General features: G+C 37.3%; 1 protein-coding gene across 4 annotated transcripts in view; it reads left to right on the top strand.

Moving 5' to 3' along the window:
• The window catches only part of KLHDC10 (kelch domain containing 10), a 70632-nt gene that overhangs the window by 11081 nt on the left and 36566 nt on the right, over window positions 1-22985 (top strand). For 2 of the 4 annotated variants that reach the window (XM_043589526.1, XM_043589527.1), the window contains exon 2: window positions 17707-17793. The exons of the other annotated variants lie outside the window; for them this stretch is intronic. In XM_043589526.1, coding sequence (XP_043445461.1) covers window positions 17707-17793 — 87 coding nt within the window. The remainder of the gene's footprint in view (window positions 1-17706; window positions 17794-22985) is intronic. 4 annotated transcript variants of the gene reach the window in all.

Here is a 22985-nt window from a genome sequence, read left to right on the forward strand (position 1 = left end):
TTTACCGTATTCTGCAGAGATTAGAACACTGTCCAGCTCCTTACTATGCTTTTAGTAAATGTTTATTGAATGAGTTGGTAATTGTCAATGTCTGCAGGTATTGATGCAAGAGAGTTATTTTACGTTACATAGTCTAAAATAGATTTTCTTTACTGAGGCATTTAGCACATACAAGTTTTGTATGGCTTTTCTAAATATTCTTTTTTTCCGAGTACACTTTTATGTTGAACATTATCATAAATAGTTGTACCACTCTTCCATCTGTGCCTTGATTCTGTCCCCTCCTGCCTTTCCAGAAAATGTACATTATGTCCTGTGTCTTCAACCTTTTTCTCTCCATCAAATCATTCCTATAGCGATATAGCTTTAAGTTTTATGTCTTCTAATCTCTCCTTTTCCTTTTTTGTTTTTAAGTTTGTTTATTTATTTATTTAGAGAGAAACAGGGAGTGTGAGCAGGAGAGGGGCAGAGAGAGAGAGGGGGAGAGAGAATCTCAAGCAGGCTCTGTGCTATGAGCCCAGAGCCCAGTGTGGGTCTCAAACCCATGAGCTGTGAGATGATGACTTGAGCCAAAATCAAGAGTCAGACACTTAACCCACGGAGCCACTCAGGTGCCCCTCTCCTCCTTTGATAGCCAAGTTTGTGAAAGCATTGACTAGAGTTGCTGTCTTAATCGCCATACCTCCCCATCACGTCTTTGAAGTAGGTCTTGTTAAAGTCACAGAATGACTAATGTGTTATCAAATCAAACAAATGTTTTTCAATCTCCATTTTATTTGATCTCTTCATTTTAAAACATCCTTTTCCGTCAGCTTTCTAGGTGTCGGATCTGCTCTTCTTATTATGAGTCTGGCCTCTCATACCCAGTCTTAATTTTTTCAACTCTTCCTTTTCTACCAGGCCTTAATGTGAGTTCTCAAGTCATGATCCTATGCCTCCACCCTTTTTTTTCTTTCAAACGTAATTTTAAGTATTCTCTTCCAAATCCATGGTTTTCAATTTCTATCCATGTGCCAATAAGTAAGGCCACTTTCTAACCTCTGCCCAAATCTCTCTTGAGGGCCATATACTTACTGTCTTCACGTCTTCACTTACATGCCTTATATCCTTCAAGTTCTGCATGTCTAAAACTGAATTTGTGACCTTTCCTTATTCTAAAGGTGAAGGGAAGCTATTGGACAGTTTTAAGCAAGGGATTGATAAGATGTGATTTACATTTTTTTTAATGTTTTTTATTTCAATTCCAGTTAACATACAGTATAATATTAGTTTCAGGTACACAATATAGTGATTCAACGCTTCCATATAATACCTGATGCTCATTACAAGTGTGCTCCTTAAACCTCATCACCTATTTAACCCATCCCCCCACCTACCTCCATTCTGGTAACCATCAGGTTGTTCTCTATAGTTAAGAATCTGTTCTTGGTTTGTCTCTCCCTCTCTTTTTTCCCCTTTGCGTGTTTGTTTTGTTTCTTAAATTCCACATATGAGTGAAATCATATGGTATTTGTCTTTCTCTGACTGACTTAACAGTCCAAGTGTCTGTTGACTGATGAATGGATAAAGCTGTGGTGTGTATATGTGTGTACACACACACACACACACACACTGGAATATTACTCAGTCATAAAAAAGAATGAAATTTTGCCATTGGAAACAATGTGGAGCTTGAGAATAGTATGCTAAGCAAAATAAGTCAGTCAGCAATTTACATCTAAAAAATTTTTTTTAAGTTTATTTTTCAGAGATGGAGATAGAACATGAGCAGGGGAGGGACAGAGAGAGAGGGAGACACCGAATGCGAAGCAGGCTCCAGACTCTGCGCTGTCAGCACAGAGCCCGACACGGGGCTCAAACTCACGAACTGTGAGATTGTGACTTTGAGCCGAAGTTGGAGGCTCAACTGACTGAACCACCCAGATGCCCCAGCAATTTATATTTTTTAAAACTCCCTCTAACTGCTGGATGGAGAATGGAGTGTGGGAATTGGCTAAAGTGAAGCATAAAAGCCATTTAGAAGACTTGTAGTTGTCTCCTCAAAGGATTATGGTGGCTTGGACTAGGGTATAGTGGTATAGGTGGTGAGAAGTGATTGAATATGAGATGTATTTTGAAAGTAGCATTTTTTTAAAGTTTATTAATTTTGTGAGAGAGACCACACGTGTGTGTGTGTGTGTGTGTGTGTGTGTGTGTGTGTGTAAGCAGGGGAAGGGTAGAGGAGGGAGAGAAAGAATCCTAAGCAGGCTCCGTGCTTTCAGCGCAGAGCCCGACTCAGGGCTTGATCTCACAAACCATGAAATCATGACCTGAGCCAAAATCAAGAGTCAGATGCTTAACCTACCGAGTCACCAGGTGCCCCTTGAAAATAGCATTAACAGGATTTACTGTGAGGTATGAAGAGAGGAATCATATGTTTCTGTCTTGAGCAACTGGATGGATGATGGTGTCATTAAATGAGATGGAACAGACGGGAAGGAGCAGGATTGTGGGGGTAAGTCAAGAATTTTGTTTTGGCTATGTTAAGCATGTGATGCCTATATGACCTCCATGTGGAGAATATGGGGTAGGCAATTTTCATATATAAATCAAACTTAAGGGAGAGGTAGAGGGTCAATATATAAATTTTGGAATTATTAGCATATAGATGGTGTTTTAAAGCTGCTGGGCTGGATGAGATCACTAAGGAAGATTAAATAGAAATAAGGACAGACGACTAACTTGAAGGTGGGAAGGAAAGGAGAAGCAAGCAAAGAAGGTCCGTAAAATAAGAGGAAAACTAGGACTACTTGATTTCACAGAAGCCAAGAGAAGAAAGCCTTTCAAGAAGGAGGGAGAGGTCATCTTGTTCAAGGCTCTAAAATGGTGGACTCTAATACTACGGTGCTCTAGTTACCATCGTCGGTATGGTAGGCTTTGGTGGGCTGGCCTACGGACCTATGAACTGTTTATAACACAGTTCATATCACAAACCGAGATACAAATTTAGAATTTTGAAGCACAGCCTAATTTTTAATAGCCTCTATACTTTTTAAGGTTCACTTTGTTTTTCCTTCCTGAACTATTTTTAAGACCTTTTTAAAAGCAGTTTTTTAGTAGTTTTCAACCCTAAGATCATTAGACCAGATTACCAGTTATCTATACTGAGCAAACTTGTAGAATGAATAAAAGTTATGCTCAGGCTAAAATACGTAAATATGATTTCCTGTTATTGGACTCATCCTAGCCTATCCCCTAATATCTTTTCATAAATTTTTTAACTAAACACTACATAAATATGGTAAAATCAAATAGTATACAAAGGAGACAAAATTTCCCTTCTGCCCTAGATCCCTAGTTCTCTAGACTGTCTCCAGAGGAATCATCTGTTAAGAGTTTCTGGTGTACCTTTCCAGAAATAGAATTTGCATATGTATGCATATAGATACATTGTATCTTCATTTTAAGCAATTAGAGTACAATATAAAGTATTCTTTATGAACCTATCCTTTTTTTTAACTAAAAATATATTTTGGGGGTAGTTCTATATTACTATTTAGATTTTGATTGATCTGATTGATCTGATTCTTCTTCATGGCTGAAAGTATTGTGTTATATGGATGTACAGTAATTCATGCAATAGATACTTATTTAAACTGTTCCTCATCTACAATTTGAAAATATTGCTGGGGCGCCTGGACGGCTTGGTTGGTTGAGTGACTTTGGCTCAGATTGTGGTTTCACGGTTCATGAGTTCAAGCCCTGCATCGGGCTCTGGGCTGACAGCTCGGAGCCTGGAGCCTGCTTTGGATTCTGTGTGTGTCTCTCTCTCTGCCCCTCCGCCACTCATGCTCCGTCTCTCAAAAATAAATATTAAAAAAAATTTAAAGAGAGAGAAAACATTCCTGCAATGCATAGTGATAAATATTACCAACTTACCCATGTAATGTCTGTTTTTAAAGTTTTCTTCAAGTTATGGAACTAAAAACTCATGCTTCTATTTATCCCTTTATTTTACTCAACTTTCCCATCCATTTTGTCTGGGAGTGTTTAGGTTTAATCCTCATAATAATAACACTAGGAACTTTTATAAACATAACCCAGTGAGGAGTAGGTACTGTTATTGTTCCCTTTTCACAGAGAAGGAAGCTGAGACCCAGCATTTCTTGTCTAAGGCCATTAGCTAACTAGAGACAGAGCCAGAATTTGGAACAATCAATGTGGTTCTACAGTCCATGCTCTTAACTCTGTGCTGTATTCTCTGCTGCCCGTCCTTCCCACTTCTTTCTCTTACTAATGTAATTCAGGCCTTCACTGCCTTATAACTGGATTATACTAATTAATGTTTCTGTCATTTCCTGTCTTCTTCTCGTATTCTATTCTATATACTAAAACAGGATTAATCTTCCTAAAGCAAAACTAGGGTTTTTAGGATGTGCTTCCCAGATCAAAATCCTTCAGTTGCTTCCTGCTACATTTAGAATCCAACCTGATATCATGTTCTTATTATATTTGCTATACGGTCAGTGAATTTACTTCAAGCTTTCTCTAAGATATCATTGATTTGTCTATAAGATTAGACAGTGAAATTAGGGGTGTCTGGTTGGCTTAGGTGGTTACGCATCTGACTCTTGATTTGGCTCAGGTCATGAGATCGGGCTCTGTACTGGGTCAGGCTCTGCACTAGGCATGGAACCTGCTTAAGGTTCTCTCTTTCCCTCTCCCTCTACCCCTTCCCCGTTAATCTGGCTCACGTGTGCACGTTCTCCCTCACTTACCAAAAAAAAAAAAAAAAAAAAAAAAAAAGGAATAAATAGTCTTTGGAGTTGAATAGTGCTTTTTCTTTGAGTTATTTCCCTTTTTACCCACAGTAGCTCCTACCATATGGTTTTATCAACAGACTCTCAACTCAGTTAATTTGAATCAGATGTGTAATTGATCAAAAACTGCTAACCACAAACATCTTGGTGTCACATAAAACAAATTCCTCAAAATACAAACATGCAAACCTCATGCAAGAACATGGAATTTCTTTTTCTTTTTTTTTTAAGATAAAAAAAATTTTTTTTAATGTTTATTTAGTTTTGAGAGAGACAGAGTGAGTGAGTCCAAGAGGGGGAGGTGCAGAGAGAGAGGGGGAGACACAGAATCTCAAAGCAGGCTCCAGGCTCTGAGCTGTCAGCACAGAGCCCCACACAGGGCTCAAAACCACGAATGACCTGAGCTGAAGTTGGATGCTTCACCAACTGAGCCACCGAGGTGCACCTTTTTTTTTTTAAAGATTTTATTTTTAAGTAATCTCTACAGCCATCATGGGGCTCGAACTTACAATCTCAAGATCAAGAGTTGCATGCTCTACCAACTGAGCCAGCCAGGCACCCCAGAATATGGAATTTCTAGTGTGCGTTCCAAACTGGGTACTTTAGAAAGAGGTAACATATTTAGCATTAAATGCACATGCATATACTAAACTAAACATTGAGAAAACCATTTCGGAAGAAAAATAACTTTTTAAAGCTACATCAAATTTTTTTCTGCTCAGTTATAATTTTAAGTACAAAACTTCACTATGCATTTGTGGAAAAAGTACTACAATGCAAATGTTCTTGTGAAATGTATCTTTTGAAATTTTTATTTTTAAGGAAGGAATAGCTATTATTTTATTTTTTAGAATAGCTCTTTTTTAATATGATGCTTCAAGCAAGTATCTTACTAGAAGTCATGTCTGCTTTAGCAGTATTCAATCTGATATTTTTTAGTTTTGCATTTAAGCTCTTATTGGCTTTCTGCTTGTTACGTGACAGGATTGTCACCAATTTTTCAAAATAGCTTCATTTTAAATATTGAACTTTTAAAAACAGTTTTGTATAAGATAGCACACATTAAAAACTTGTTATTTGGTGACTGTTTTGTTGCTTTTTTCCCAGGTTTGGTCCAACACAACTTTTATTGCTTTTGGTCAAGTCTAGATATTTTCTTTGAAGACATTGCATTTGCCAACAGAAAATGGTGCCTTGAGAGAAGGGAAAGTGTGAATTCATAAAGAACAGTCGTGTCTTAGGGAGCCTGGGTGGTTCAGTCGGTTAGGCGTTCAACTTCGGCTCCGGTCATGATCTTAGGGTTTGTGAGTTCAAGCCCGCATCAGGCTGTGTGCTGTCAGCACAGAGCCTGCTTCAGATCCTCTTGTCCCCCTCTCTCTCTGCTCTCCCCTACTCTGTCTCTCGCTCTCTCAAAAATAAACAACAAAAAATAATTGTGTCTTCACTTCAAAATTGATTACTTTTCTAATTTTAATCAAGGAACAGAATGAGTAGCAAAGTATTAAATGACATTTCTGGATACAGTCATTTAATAGAATTTGCGAATTTCCTTCTGCTTGATTCCTCAGTTTTACTTGCAGAAATAGGAAGTGTTCTGTGTCTCTGAAGAGCTAACTGCCTTTGGTGCCTCTTAAAGGAGGGAGTTTGCAAAATTTTAGTTCATCAGGCACTGTCAAAATGTATTGATTGAAAGATCTGTTTTTCCTATTCAGTCTCTCATATCTACACTCAGTACATAGTGTTTCTATCTCTCCCTCAAGGATGTTTTTGGGGAGAAAGTTTATTCTCTGGATACTCATCAGAGTGCAGGAAATCCAGGAATATGAAAAGACCAAATCATGTAGTTTGACTCCTGAGTAGGTTATTACTATACATTTTTATTTCAGTATATTAGGATTCACATACATAGTTGTTAGTAAAGAAACTGGCTAAGTTATTTTCTAGGGTAGTAGGATGTATACCATACTCATTTTTTTAAACTATTTTTTTAAGTGTATATTTATTTTGAGAGAGACAGAGACAGTTTTGAGTAGAGGGAGAGAGAGAGAGAGAATCCCAGCCAGCCTCCATGCTGCCAGTGCAGAGCCCGATGCAGTCCCCAAACTCACAGAGTCCAGAGGTCATGACCTGGGCTGAAACCAAGAATCGGATGCTTAGCTGACTGAGCCACCCAGGTGGCCCTCTTTTTTTTTTTTTTTAAACAAAGTTTTGCTGGAGATAAAAAAGGAGATAATATTAAATTAAGAAAAACAGACTCTTGGGGTTCCTGGGTGACTCAGTTGGTTGAGTGTCCAACTCTTGGTATTGGCTCATGATCCCAGGGTTGTGGGATTGAGCCCCACATTGGGCTCTGAGCTGAGCATGGAACCTGCTTGGGATTCTCTCTCCCTCCCTCTCTCTCTCTCTCTCTCTCACCCCCTCCATCTCTAAAAAGAAAAATAAAAGAAGGAAAGCAGACTCTCTGGCTATGGTTTACATTTCAGGATGGCCACATTAACACAGATACTCATAGAATACAAATGCAGGCAGTTTTATTTATTTTTATTTATTTATTTATTTATTTATTTATTTATTTATTTATTTTAATATGAAATTTGTTATCATATTGGTTTCCATACAACATCCCAACAGGTGCCCTCCTCAATACCCATCACCCACCTACACGTCCCTCCCACCCCTCATAAACCCTCAGTTTGTTCTCAGTTTTTAGGAGTCTCTTATGTTTTGGCTCCCTCCCTCTCTAACCATTTTTTTTTCCTTCCCCTCCCCCATGGTCTTCTGTTAAGTTTCTCAGGGTCCACATAGGGGTGAAAATATATGGAATCTGTCCTTCTCTGTATGACTTATTTCACTTAGCATAACACCCTCCGGTTCCATCCACGTTGCTACAAAGGGCCATATTTCATTCTTTCTCATTGCCACATAGTACTCCATTGTGTATATAAACTACAGTTTCTTTATCCATTCGTCAGTTGATGGACATTTAGGCTCTTGTTTATTTTTTTAAATCTTAAACACAGAAAATATTTTATAAGTAGTAAAAAAAAGTTTTAAAATTAACTTTTTATCTTTCTCCTTTGTCCTCTCTTCTAAATCTCTTTAGAGCCATAAAATGTTAAAATTGAAAAAGACCTTAGAAATTAATTATCTTGCCCTAGCTTCTACACAATATGAGAATCCATTCCACAATAGTTCTAATCTTTTTATAAAATCTCTATTTTAATATTGTTGTTGTTGTTGTTTTTTATGTAAGCTCTATGCACAATGTGGGGCTTGAACTCATGACCCCAAGATCAAGAGCCACATGCTCTACTAACTGAGCCAGCCAGGTGTTCCTAAATCTCTATTTTAAAGATGTCTCCTTATTTTGACCTCTTAGACTAATGGACTGCCTATTACATTGTGGAGAAAGCTGTCAAATTATGTGTTGGCTCTAATTATTACAAAGACTTGCCTTAAGTGCAGCTACAAATTCTATGACTTTCTCCCAGTTGTATCTTCTTATAGATTATAGAATGAATCTGTTCTTTCTTCCATTTAACCACTCTTTGGAAAACATTGATAACATTCTGGGTCTGAATTCTGTTTTACTTTTTAACCTGGGGGCCATCAGTTCATGAGTCTGTCTTCAGGGGATGGGTCTTCAGGGGATTATATCATATGTAAAATTGTATATGTGCATTTTTCTGGGAAGGGAGCCAGTAATTTTTATTAGCCTCAATAGAACCTGATTCCCCACCAAAATTAATATGCCAGACCTACCAGGGTAGACCTGGTAATCTGCTTTTTGGTTTTGTTTTTATTTTTATTATTTTTAGTAAGTTTGCAATGAGCCGGCTAGTCTAGCATCTCAGGAACTATCGAGCTAGGTAATTTCTGAGATGCTTAGAGCATTTCCGACTCCATTGAGAATTGTAGAATTTTTAGAGCTTTAGAGACCATTTAGTTTATATATAGTTTATGGTATATTTATAGTTAATTCTTTCTATCAAAAGATTAAGCTGATCCAAAGGAGTAAGGTTTTTATTTAAAAATTTATTTGAAAACCTTGGCAGCCATTCATAAACATTAAGAATGTGGTAGTGCTATTTTAAATCAGGAGTGTTCCCAAGATTTTTTTTGTTGGACTTAATATTTTAATGTAACACAGGTTTATGAGTTATACTTTTTTATTAATTTTTAATCTGTAAAGATGTTAGCCTATTTTATTCTTACTATTCCAAAGGAAGGACAGTATAGCTGAGGATTCACTTAGGAGCACTAGTTTCAAATAGTCCATCTACCTTTTAGAACAGTTTGAGCCTAGTACAACTCCTCCCGTGCCTGCCTCCCTTTCCCAAAGACAAAACTCAACCAGCGAGGCTTTTTTCTTTTCTCCAGTAAAGTAATACTTGAATAACTAATAATGTAAACCGAATGACAAAAAGCATCTTAAGATTTGAAGATGTCTTTCAGTGTGCTATGATTACTTCACTTTTCTAGAAGTCTGTGCAGGATAGGCCTACTTTTTGCAACAAATGTCAGAGGAGTAAAGTCAGAAGAGACAAGAGACTAATGTGAAAGAAAACAGAAAAATGCAGCACAGCAGGGGAAATGAACATGTTTTAAGAAACAGCAATGACAAGCAACAGAGATGGCAAGAACCAGCAATTTTCATTCATTTACCATTTATCCCTCTCTTCGTGTCAAAACTACCTGAGTTAGCTTATAAGCAGAGATATAGCTGAAAATAGAATGTTTTTTATAAGAGGGTAAATAAGTAAATGGTGTAGTTGAAGACAGATGATATAACATATCTGGTAGCTGGGGGGTATACAGCTGCTTTTGCCTCAATATTGTAACTCCCTAAAGATACATTTCCTGTGTATGTATTAGGGAAGGACAGTAGAAGCGAGTAAGTAGTCAATAGCTGCTTACCCCTAGCTTGAAGGCCCTTGAACCAGAGTGCATGCCTTCTTGTTTCCTAAAAGCCTAAGGGATGAGAAACACTACAGTTATTTCATTCATTACAATGACTTACTATGGCTTTTATTTTAATAAGGGTGGCAATATGATGGTATATGGGGGGGGGGGTGCGGGTAACACCAGACTCTTGGGAGAGGAGAACAACTTCTTTGGAGGGGTTGGGAGAATGTACCTTTAGTTGAGAGTCCTTGCCTTAATGTTCTTTCATTTGTTCATTCGTTTGTTCAACAAGTATTTAGCAAATGCCTCTATTAGACACATTTCTTAGGTGCTGAATTGAATTGTGACTAAGAGCATTATTATAGAGTCGTTAAGAGTGATTTGGATCTAAACTGCATGGGGTTTGAATCCCAGATTTTTCATTTGCCTCGCTAAGTGACCTTGGGAAAATTGCTTAATTTCTCTATGTCTTGGTTTCCTCCTCTGTAAGTTGGGAATCATAATAGTATCTGTCTCATACAGATGTGGTGAGGATTAAATGAGTCCTGGAACAGTATTGTTATTAAAGGGAATTCAGTTGTTTTGATACACATACACACACACACAAACATGTATATGTAAAATGCTGCCATGAGTAAGCCATAACACAGTACAATATAGCACTCCAATTTATATTTTAGTTTGTGTTGATTTACATACCTCTTTGTTTCCAAAAGGATTTGAGACTGATCCAAAGCCTCCAAAAGAATACCCTGTATTCAACTAACACAACAGAATTAACATTATGGGTTCAGATCTTCTTGCTTTGAGAGGCAAAAGACAGAAACTTAAAAATGAGTGTATTTAACTGCTAGGAGTAGACACTGGATAAATATTAATTCTAAGTGTAAAAGAAAGTCATTCACTTGAAAAGTGGTCACTGCCAGCCCAAAGTGTGCTGTGATGCAAATTACTTAAAAATGCCTCTTCCAGGGGTGCCTGGCTGGCTTAGTCGGTTGAGCATGTGAGTCTTGATCTTGGGGTTGTGAGTTCAAGTCTCACGTTGAGTGTATACTTAAAAAAAATAGGGGTACCTGGGTGGCTTATTTAGTTGCGAGTCTTGATTTTGGCTCGGGTCATGATCCCAGGATCATGGGATTGAGCCCCGCATCGACCTCTAGGCTGAGCATGGAGCTTGCTTGAATTCTCTCTCTCTCTCTCTCTCTCTCTCTCGCTCTCGCTCTCGCTCTCTCTCCCTCTCTCTCTCTGTCTCTCCCCCTTCCCCTCTCTCTGTCTCTCCCTCCGTCTCCCCCTCTCCTCTACTCATGCACTTTCTTTCTCTGTCTCAAAATAAGTATCTTAAAATAAATAAATAAATAAATAAATAAAGCAAGCAAGCAAGCAAGCCTTTTCCAGGTAAGCATAGTCCTGTTAGTACACTGGGGAGTAGAGTGTTGGCTGGATTTTAGCCTCACTTAGCCACTTGGCCTGGAGCTCTTGTGCAGTGTGCAACCTACACAACTGTGCAGTGATTCTGAATACAGTATTAATTTGCTTCTCTTCTGAAATTCTTTATAGACACTGAATTGTATAAAGCAATAGGATCATGCCACATGGCATAGCCACCTAAATCAGAATTCTTAGATCATGTTAAATAGTTTGGTTTATTAAAATATTTATAATTGTTTCAGACATAGCATTTTGAATGCAGTCTGCCCCATATCACCGTAATCAGTTTTTGTCGTGTTTTTAATCCTTTTTCCTTTGAGATATTGTAGATTTACATGCAACTGTAAGAAAGAATATGGAATGCTCCATACACCCTTCATTTAGTTTCCCCAAATGATAACATTTTGTTACTGTTGTGTAATAACACAACCAGGAAGTCAACGTTGATACTGCTTGTTTGACCTTACTTTGATTTCATTAGTTTTGCATGCGTTCATTTGTGTGTGTGTTTGTTTTGAGTTCTAGGCAGTTTTATCACATGTGTAGATTTGTGTGACCACCTAGTCAAGATATAGAACAGATCCATCACAGTGACTCCTCATGTTACCCTCGTATAGTCACAGCCATCTCCCCTGGGAAGCCCCTGACAACCACTAATCTGTTCTCCATCTCTGTAATTTTGTCACTTTAAGAACGTTACATAAATGGAGTCCTACAGTTTTGGCATTGACTTTTTGGCATTGACTTTTGGCATTGGCTTAAATTCAGCACAATTCCCTTGGGAGCCATCTAAGTTGTTACACATATCAGTAGTTCATTAATACTGAGCCTTGTGCCATGGTATGGATGTACCACAGTTAAATTACTCATTCATTGGAAGGTTGTTTCCAGGTTTTGGCTATTATTGATGAAGCTACTATGAACATTTGTGTACAGGTTTTTGTGTACAGGTTTTAAGTTTCTTTTTTTTTGCAGTTTGGTATTTTATCCAAAGGTTTTTTTTTGCACTGATTGAAATGATGTTGTGGTTTTTCTCCTTATTTTGTTAATATAGCGAATTATACTGATTTTTTAATGTTAAATCAGTCTTACATTCTTGGAAGAAATTTTACTTGATCATGATGTATTATCCTTTTATATAGCTTTGATTTTATTTGGTAATATTTTGTTTGGAATTTTTGAGCCTGTTTATAAGGGATTTTGACCTGTAATTACTTTTAATGTTTTTATCAGATTTTGATATCAAGGTTCTATTAGTCTCCTAAGGGAGTTTCTCTATTCTCTGACAGCGTTTGTGTAAGATGGGTGTCATATATCTTCCTTAAATGTTCGGAGTCAAGCCATCTAGTACTCCTACTAATTTTTTTGCACAATACCTAAATTTGTGTTTTTCTATCAATATCTGTATTAATCACTTTCTGCATCTTTCTTCTAAACAAGGCAAAGACTTTATTCTTCTGCTTTCCCTTCTCTCGACCCCCTTCTTACCCTCACAGTGATTCCTGTGAATATTATCTAAGATTGGAGTTTCGAATGTTAGTAAACTTTTGTGTTTTGTTCTTTTCCCAGCCAGCACTTAACTTTAAGATTAAGATATTACTGGTTTCTCCCCTTACTCTTTTCTTGTACCTTGTTTGTTGTTTTTGGATTAATTTTTTTTAGCTCCAAGTAAAGTTTTTAAGTTTATTTATTTGAGAGAGGGAGGATCCCAAGTAGGCTTTGTACTACATGCTAAGCCCAACACAGGGCTCAGTCTCATGGAGCGTGAGATCATGACCTTGAACCGAAATCAAGAGTCGGACACTTAACCAACTGAGCTGCCCAGGTGCCCCAAGTATATATCTTTGAGTAATTCTTTTGCCAGAAGTCTGAAAGAAGCAAAATTTTTGTTTCCTAGTACATTAAAAAATGTCTTAATTTCACTCTCACGATTGAGAGTTTGAGTAGATATAGAATTCAGGACCATCTGTTGAAAAGACTGTTTTTCCCCATTGAGTGGTCTTGTCACCTTCGTCAAAAGTCAGTTGACCATAGATGTACAGGTTTACTTGTGGACTTCCAATTCTATTCCATTGATCTCTATGTCCATCCTATGCTAGTACTAAGTTGTTTTGAATACGGTATTTTTGTAGTAAGTTTTGAAGTCAGGAAGTGTGAGTCTTCTAATTTAGTTCTTTCTCAAGATTGCTTTGGTTTTCTGGGTTTCTTACATTTCAATATGAAGTTTACAGTTAGCTTGTCCATTTCTGGAAAAAGGGCAGTTGGAATTTTGGTAGCGATTGCTCAGTTCTCTTTTATATCTTAACTTTTGAAAATACTTTCTACTTCTTTTCCTTCTATACTATATTCTGGTGAATTTCTTGGCCCTATCTTTCATTGTACTAATTTAGTTTGCTGTTTAACTGGGTCTTTTCAGTTCCTAGGTTTTTTAGTTTGGTGATCAAAATTTAATTTCTGAGAGTTCCAATTGATTTTTTTTTAATAAATGTATTATTACTTTGCATATCTCTGAGGATATTAATTATACTTGATGTAAGGTCTTACTCTATTTAACTTGTTAACTCTCTTTCTTTAGTCTGAGTTCCTCTGTTTGTCACATTCATGCCTGAGTCTTTTTCATGTCTGAGTCTTGGGTTTTTGCTTATTCATCTTTATTTGAGAGTCCTAGTTAGCCTTCCTGTGAACATTACATCTGTTACTGCAGCAGATCTTTAATGGTTGTGGGGAGAGATGAAATGTGAAGTAGGATGGAGCCACCATTGCCAGGGTCTTCTTTAGTGTGAGCGTCCCCTCTTGGACCTGGGAGTTAGTATCCACCCATGGCTCTGTCCTGTCTCTCTGACCCGGTGTTTATAGTCATTGTTCCTACCCGGGGAGGGGAGGGACACCTCTCCTTTGATGCCACCGTTTCCCTCTGGAGCAAATACCTCTGTTCTGTAATGGTTGACCCAAAGAGGTGAATGAGCGGGAGAGGCTGATCTGCTTTGTAACTTCTGTGCTGGCCCCCAACCTGTAAATTCTGTAAATTGTGTCAGTTCTTCCTGCTGTTTTCCACCTCTGGGCTTCGTTTACTGTGAGGTCTGCCCTGACCACTTGCGGTAGCCCTCTCCTCTGGGTGTATCGGACTATGTTTTTCACATTGCAGTGATTCCTGATAGTGTTAGTCCACCGAAGACATTCCTTGCTTTCTTTTGATTATGGATTTGTAAAAATTTAAAAATTAAAAAAAATTTAAAATGGCTTTTGTGTTATTTGCTGGGCTTTGGAGAAAGGAGAATGTGCTTGGCCTAATAGCCTGTTTCGGTCAATGACTATGTCATTTTTATAATGAAATAAATTTAATAGAAAGAAAACATTTACAAGCAAAAAATAGGGGTGCCTGGCTAGCTCAGTCGGTAGAGCATGTGACTCTTGATCTTGGGGTGGTGAGTTTGAGCTCCATGTTGGGTGAAGAGATTACTTTAAAAAAATAACAAAAATCAGCAAAAATAAAATATTGATGAAATCATTGAAGAAATTATCCTTTTTGTTTTTGTTTTGAAGAGTAGAAGCAATCACGAATGAAGATTGGCAGTTTGAATTTATACAAATGAAAGCTTTAACGAGCAAAACTTCAGACCAGGAACATATCTATATGAATTTGGAACGGCATATATTTGCTCTATTGCTGGTTTCTCTCTTTTTCTGATCTTTGGGTGAAGGAAGAACACGTGGGTTCTGAAGTCAGTGCCTACCTTGTGTGAATAACCTCAACATTAGCTTATGCCTATGACAGACTTCATGTTGGCGGCTGAGTGAGGCCAAAGATGTTTGGCAGAGCTCTGAGAAAACATCAAAAGCATTTTTTATTATAACTTTGATTCAGTCATTTTCAATGTTATTCCCTCAGTGTCATTCTAAATTTGCTTGTTTTTCCATTATAAAATATGTCCTAGAAATTTGGATAATATAAAAGAGATGATAACCCTCAACCCTAATCATAACCACTGTTAATGCTTTGGTATGTTTCTTTACAGTATTTTTTTAACATAGCATAAATAAATTAAAGTAATATGGTATTATTTTTCTTCCAGTCCAAAAGTAATGCCTACTCAATGGGAAAGCTTGGAAAATAAAGACCAGCATTAAGGAGAAAAATCCAAAAATCATTCATAGTAACCACCCAAAGCTAACCACAATTAAAATTTGATGTACATCCTTCCTGTATTTTTCGTGAATCTATACAAGCACTTTTTTCTTTACTAATATGGTATCAGACTCTAGTACTATTTTGTACTTGCATTTTTTTGTTTGCAATATATTGTGAATGTTTTCCCATGTTAGTAAATATTCTTGTATATACTTTTTAGTGGTGTGTGAAATATGAACATATTTAAGTATGTTTATTTAGCATACTTACTTAACCGTCCCCCTATCATTGGACATTGAAAGTGTTTCTAATTTTTTGCCATTATGAATAGTATCATAGTGAGTATCTTTGTCCATACATCTTTCCATGCATCTGTGATTGTTTCTTTAGGAATAAATTCCTAGAAGTGGAATAGCTGGGTCAAAGGGTATGTACATTTTAACACTTTTGATACATAAAAATGTCAAATTTTAAGCTAATCACTTGTTATATTCTGTCTTGTATTGCTATCTAATTGTTTTATGTGTCTGTCTTGTCTCCCTAATTAGAATATAAGCTTCTTGAGGGCAAGGGAAGTTTCTTATACATCTTATGTATCCTTTGACAGTGTGGTTTATAATGTTGGACTTATGAGTCATCAACAAAAATTGTATTGATTTAACCTGTGATTCTCCAGACTTTTGGATGTCATAAATTTGTAATTAAAAAAATATATATATACATATATATATGTATATACACATACATACATATATATATGTATATATATGTATATGTATATTTTGGGGATACACATAGACTTGAACATTTTCTGTTTTTCTAAGAAAGAATAATTCAACCAAAACCAACCAACTATTTCCTCTAACCTTCATCTCATAAAATGAAGCATATTTGATCAAAAAAAATTTCTAATCTCTGAAAAAAGGACAGGCCATTTACTTAAATGGAACATTTTCCTTTAAAAAAAAAAATCACTACCTTGTCCGCTTTTTTCTCATTTTGTTTTGGACTGGTGAATCTTCACCTTAGCCTAGCAGTGGTCTGTAGACCAAGATCTGGGCATTGCTGATTTAAAAGACTTAGACAGTTAAAAGATAACCCCTTTTGCAAAACAAAGAATTCTTCCCCTTGCCAAGGAGTCTGTCTACGCCACAGTATGAAGTGCATAACGCACGCACCAGTAATGCCTTTTCATCGCACAGGATTTGTGTACCAGTACTTTGCTGACGAACATCTAAGTGTATTTGCAACTGCCAAACCCAAAACCTATACGCTTTCTAATGAATATGAGACAGGGAAGTATGGTGTAGTGGAAAGAAGGCAGGTTTTAAAGTCAGGCTGAGCTTGGATCCTGGGTGAGGCATTAAGTCGCTTTGCTACCTGGCTTGTAAAATTAAGATGATAACATCTTTCTCAAAATGTCTTTACGGCCACTGTTATGGCAGTTACTTCACTGTAATGTAATTGTTTGTTTAGACATCTGCCTTCCTCATAAGACCAAGAGCTGTTGAGGGTAGGGGACATATCCTTGCGCTACGCTAGAGCCTGGCCGAGGGCTCAAGGCATAGCAGATGCTTCACGAAATAACTGTTGAAGCCGTACAGGATTGTTGTGAGGATCAAATGAGGTAACATGCGTGGAAGCTCTTTATAAACTTTAAACTCTATACAAATGTTAACTTTTTGTATTGCCAATAAAAGCCATCTTTGGGAGCTATCAAAACTTTGGAAAGAGACAAAATTATTCCTTTAACAGTTCAATAATGCTTTGTATTTCTCTACCATATTACAAGAAAACAAGCTTTAATTGGGGTTAATATGGAACTGGTTTGCTTCCTTGGAAGGCAGATGAATTTCCTTTTTTCTCTCTCCCAGTGGAAGTGCCAAGATATTAAATGTTTGCTTTATTTGGTTGTCACCATGACATTTTAATTATAGCAAGATCTGCTTATTTCATATTCAAAGAATGGTGCCCATTGCTTTATCCTCTTAACCACATAACCGATAAAAGAATACCAAACCCGGAAGAGAACAGGAGCCTGCATTATGCCGAATTAATTTTAGTCAGTGCTCCTTTTTTGACATTCACTGATTTTTTTAAAATGTCATAATTTCTAATTTGTTTGTAAAGCTACTGGTGAATTTTTGCCACAAGATGGCATTGGTGATTATTGAATGCATGTTCTGTTGAACCAGAATTCTGAAAAATGGTGCACATATTGTTTGCATTCTTTGGGGGTGAGTTGAATACCTTCATCACTGCTTGTATATTAATTTAATTTTGTTTTGACTTCCAAAACAGGGTTAAATGCTACTTTACATCACTTCTTTCTGTATTCAAGTATTGTTTTGTTTCCTGTTTTTCTGTCTTTATAACTACAGTAACTATGTATTATTTGCCATGTGTTGTATGTGTCTGACTTATTGCTGATGATTGTGGTAACAGGTAAGAAGAAAATACGATGGGACCCAGTTAGGAGGCGCTTCATTCAGTCCTGTCCCATCATAAGGATCCCTAACAGGTTTTTGAGAGGTGGGTGATAACTAGCAAGAGATCTGTGCTTCATATGGGTTAAAGGGAACTTTGATTTTCTAAAGTCAAAACTCTGGTTTTTAAAAATTGTCTAAACAGCTAAAATTGGAGTAAGAAAAGTCTAGAACTTAATTTTAAACCTGTGTCTCATATTGACCACTGTTGGGGTTGGAATTGTAAGTTTTAGGGAGTTAGAAACACTTAATGTGTACTAGATGGTAGAAATAAATCATCTAACTGATATCAGTATTATTCCACTGTAGCCATATGAGAGAGAACTTTGAGTGAATAATCTATAAAATATGGGCGTGGGAAAGAACTTTCTAAATATCATCTGAGGAATAAATAAAGATTAACTGATGTGACAGTATAAAAATGAAAAACCTCTGTCAAAAACCATAAATAACAAGATAAATTAAAAGGGGGAAATATTTGTAACAAATGGTTACTACCATGAATATATAAAGAGCTCTTATAAATCAATAGTTTAAAAGCAAATGCCCACTAGAAAAATTGACAAAAGAACATGAATAATCAATTCAGAAAAAGGAAGCCTCAGTAAATATGAACAAATACTTATTTTCACTGTTGTTACATAAACATGATAATTAAAATAATAAGATCTCATTTTCACGTATGAGGTTGGCTAAAGGCTAAAAATGAGAATGCCCAGTGTTGGCAAAAGTATGGGGACGTGAAGCTCATATATTGAGGGAAGTGTAAAGTTAACACAGCCTATCTGGATTCAGTTTGGCTATATGATATAAAAAACCTTAAAAATGTTGACATCCTTTGACCTAGTAATTCTTACTTTTAGAAGTGTTGCATTCCTTCTAGTTCTTATTTTTTCTACCAGAACATACTCCATACTGAAAAAGAATCTCAGAAGAGGGTTGAAAACTGGTTCACACTGTTTTTCTAGATATAGCAAATTGTCAGACAAGCATACTTAATGTGATGATTTAGACTTTATTAAATTATTTATAAGCCAGTATATCTAATTTTGACTGAAGATTATTACAAAAAAAAAAAAAAATCCTGCAGCTGCTATAGATGTTTCTATATCTAGTCCCTAATCTATTTTTAGCAGCCATGTTCCACAGCATGGAAAGAATGAAATCTAGACTTAATGGTCAAAATAAGATACTTAGGGTGTTATGCTCCCTTTTAGAATGAATAATGATTTTATTGATACAGACTAAGAGATAATTCTAATATTATATGTCAAAACCATTTTTGCATATGTGGCCAAACAAGTGGCACATCTAATTCTATAACATTTTTTTCTTTTTTCTATTTATAAGTTAAAATGCCAATTTATTGATTTACAATGAGAAGGCTAACTTGGGCTGACTTAATTTAAGTACAATTAAATTGTTTAATTAGGATACAGAATTTAATATAATACAATTTTGTACAAATATAAACATTAAAAAAAAAAACAAAGGAAACTGAACCAACATTATATCTGGATGGTGAGATTTTATTTCCTTTTGAATCTTCTGTTTTCAATTCTTCAGTCATGGAAAAAAGAGATTAGTACAGGTAAGTCGCATATCTTTGGTTCTTTTGTAAGCCCTAAATTGCCTCCAACGATGAATGGCCTAGGAAGATGGCCTCTGCCTGTGCTGAGAGGGAGGTGGGAGTAAAACCAGCATCAATCACCATCATCAGTCACCAGTGACTGCCTCTAAATCAGTGGTCTTGTCTTAGTTCTCGCTTTCTTTGACCTGTTTGTAGTGTTTGATGCTGTTGACCACCTGCACCTTCTTAAATATTTCTCTTCTTTTGGGTTACTTTCCTGTACAATCCTAGATGTTTTCTTCTTCTCTTTGATTGTTCATTCTGTTTCCTTCACTAGCTTCTTTCTTCCTACCCACTACAGGTGGGCATTTCTCCAGCGTTCTGTCCTTCTCTCCATTATCTCCTTTGGTTCCCTCATCAGCTTTCACAGACTTAACTCTCTCCGTTCGTTCGTTCATTCTTTCATTCTTTTAGTATTTCTTGATTGCCTCCTGTGTAGCAGGCAGTGTATCAGCTCAGTATCTAAATAACAGAGAATCAGATAAACAATTACAGAAAATAATTTGAGTGTAATTCTTTGTGATAAGTGTCCTGGTAAGGTAGCATGGTATGGGATTGCACAGAAGAGGCTCCTGACTCAGCTTGTGGGGAGCACAGACAGAGGAGTGGCCATCAGGATGACTTTTCGGAAGAGATGTACTTAAACGCCGAGTAGGTGTTAGTTAGCAAGGGAGGGTTAGCAAGGGAGAACATCTCAAATCATGGGGACCACATAGCTTAAGGAAAGGCAGTTAGGCAAAACAGAGCATAGTCTCCAGAGAACCGTAGGGGGTTCAGCATAGGGGGAAGGAGTAAGGAGAGAAGAAGCTGGAGAAGGTCCAGATCAAGTGGGGTACAACCCAAGGGAAGTTTTCAGAATCATTTTATGTTTTTAACCAGTGAAGATATTTAATTGAAAGATTAATTACAAGGTTATTACAGTTATTGGGGTGAGAAACGATGGAGACTGCAGTGAAGGTAGTTGTACTAGGAGTAGAGAGTAGGGAGTTGATTTGAAATATAAGGAAGTAGAATTTGATGACACTTGATTCGACTAACATTGAAGAGGAGGAGCTTTCTGTGTGGACCTTTGTGCTCTTTACCCATGTTAAATGGGTGGAGAGTGGGGCAGATTTGAAGAGAGGATGATACATTCAGTTTAATCTCCCCAGACCAATAATAATGTATCCTTGAGCCCTCAGGTTAAGAGTTATTTCCAGGGAAGTTCCAGGGAAGGTCTGTCTCTGCCCCGATGGCACTCTCGGTGTACCTGCCTGTGTCATAGCACTTATCACACTGAATTACAGTCATCAGTTTCCTTGTCCGTGCCTGCCGTTAGACTGTAAGCTCTGCAAGGGCAGGGATGGTGGGACAGTGCCTGACATTTCTCTGTCTCCAGTTTGTAGCACAGTGCAAGTGGTAGGCGTATCATGTGTATTTCAGTTGAATTGAATTATTGAGGCCACTGTCAGGGAATAAATAGGATGGGACTAAAATTTTCGTATGTTCTCAACTTCTCCCTGGTGATGTGGCAGTAAACTAGAGTTGTTGAGAACACAAAAATGCTGTCGTTTATCGTTTTCTTAGATTAAAAAAAAAATCTATGCTTTTGAAGTTGCCACGTTTAAGTCTTTCATTTTGGGAATCCTATGCATTACCTCTGTTGATTCTGATTTAACAGTTTCAAGGGGCTCGTTTTCTGTCACTGGATTCCTTCTCTAGAACCTGCATTTTCTCTGAAAGATATTTCTACCAATTAAAAGTGTGGTGTGAAAACAATAGTGGTGTAATAAAAACAATGGGTTTCCATTACAAAATGATGGCCTAAACATACCCATTTATCTTTCCATACTTCTTAGGTATCATTGCAAAAGACAAAACAGACATAAGAAAACTAATAAATCGTGATTGTAGACAAGAAAGGCTTTGAATCCAAATTATCTATGTCTGAATCCAGGCTCTACCATTTACCAACTGTGTGCCTTTGGGCAAGTTCCTTACTCTTTTTTTTTTTTTTTTTGGCCTCAATTTCCTCATCTGTACAATAAGGATGATGATAGCAGTGCCCACCTTCTAGAGTTATTGTGAGGACGGAGAGAGGTCATGTGTGCAAAGTACTTGGAGTTTTCATATTTAGCCAATGTTGAATTAATGTTAGCTGCTTTCATTATTATTTGCTGATACCAGAAAGTCTAAGGAATTTCAAGGTAATAGAAAGCAGTTGGAATTTTATCGATTGAGAAACCAAAACAGTAACATGGAACTCAAAATAGGTGCTCCGGCTGCATGCTGAAGTCAGAGAATTCTCCATAGGGCCTCTTTACTGAAACTCCAAGCCTAGAGTCTGCAAGTGTGGCAGTAGGGAGCAGGTTTAGGAAAAATGGAACATCAAGGCAAATAATTAAGGGACTTCCTCCAAAACAGTTACTTCCCTTCTTCCGTCTCTCTATAGACAGAGCTCTGACAACAGCTTTAGTTCCTAGGATAAAGCTACGAGAACAGCTCTTCAGGTGGAGTTAGGGGATTTGCTTTGGGGATGGTTGAGCAGGCCCTGTTCCCATGGACTTGGACTGGAGAGAGAGTGGGAGCACAAAGCAGAGCTTTAGGTAGTGTGCCTCCACAATAGATGGGTGAGGAGGGTGGAACAGGAGCAGGAAAAGAAAGGGAACTCAATCCGGGATTGACGTACATTAAAGGACCCTACCGTCAAAATACGGCCTTATTCTGGCAATCCTAAGGCAAAACTGCTTACCTTTTCTCAGCTTCTTTCGAAAGGGAAACCTGTCTGTCAGTGTACCTCCACTGTACCACTTACCTGCAGAGACCCACAGTGAAAGAGACCTCTCATTTGGAGTCTTGGAGACAGAGTAATACAACTGTTGAGGAAACCCATGCCTCTTACAGTTACTAACCCATGTAGTCCTTTACTTACTGATATAAATAGGTGATCCAGGCCCATCAGACATTTGCAGGAGACTAAACTTGAAAGAGGATGACCAAGATGAACAAATAGCTGACGTGGGAAGAACAGAGATAATGAGGAAGCGGAATGGAACTTTAGGAAGTTCTGATCATAGGAGGTTTCCTCAGAATCAAGAGTGAATTGGGCCCATAAATTAAAAACCAACTGCCATGAGAAAAAGGAATGATTAAAGAATTAGTTCTGTGTTGAAGTCTTTTTAAAAAATGTTTATATTTATTTATTTTGAGAGAGAGAGAGAGAGAGAGCAAGCACATGCAAGCATGGGGCAGAAAGAGGGAGAAAGAAAATCCCAAGCAGGCTCTACTCTCTGTCAGCACAGAGCCTGACACGAGGCTTGATCTCACGAACCATGAGGTCATGACCTGAGCTGAGATCAAGAGTTGGCCGCTTACCTGACTGAGCCACACTCAGGCACCTCTGTGTTGAAGTCTCGATTGCTGAAATAAAAATGCAGTTGGAGTGGTCAATAATAGTCTTAAGACCAATTTTTACCAAAATAAAAGAGGAAATGTAGAGACCATAAGGCAAGAAGACCAAAAGAGAAAATACATGAGAGAAACTCATACTGTCGGGACAAATCTAAGTGGTCAATATTCATTTTGTAGAGTTACAGAAGGAAAGATCAGACGATGGAAGGGAGAAAATA

Source organism: Prionailurus bengalensis, chromosome A2 (assembly GCF_016509475.1).
Source record: "Prionailurus bengalensis isolate Pbe53 chromosome A2, Fcat_Pben_1.1_paternal_pri, whole genome shotgun sequence".
Taxonomy (NCBI): Eukaryota; Metazoa; Chordata; class Mammalia; order Carnivora; family Felidae; genus Prionailurus; species Prionailurus bengalensis.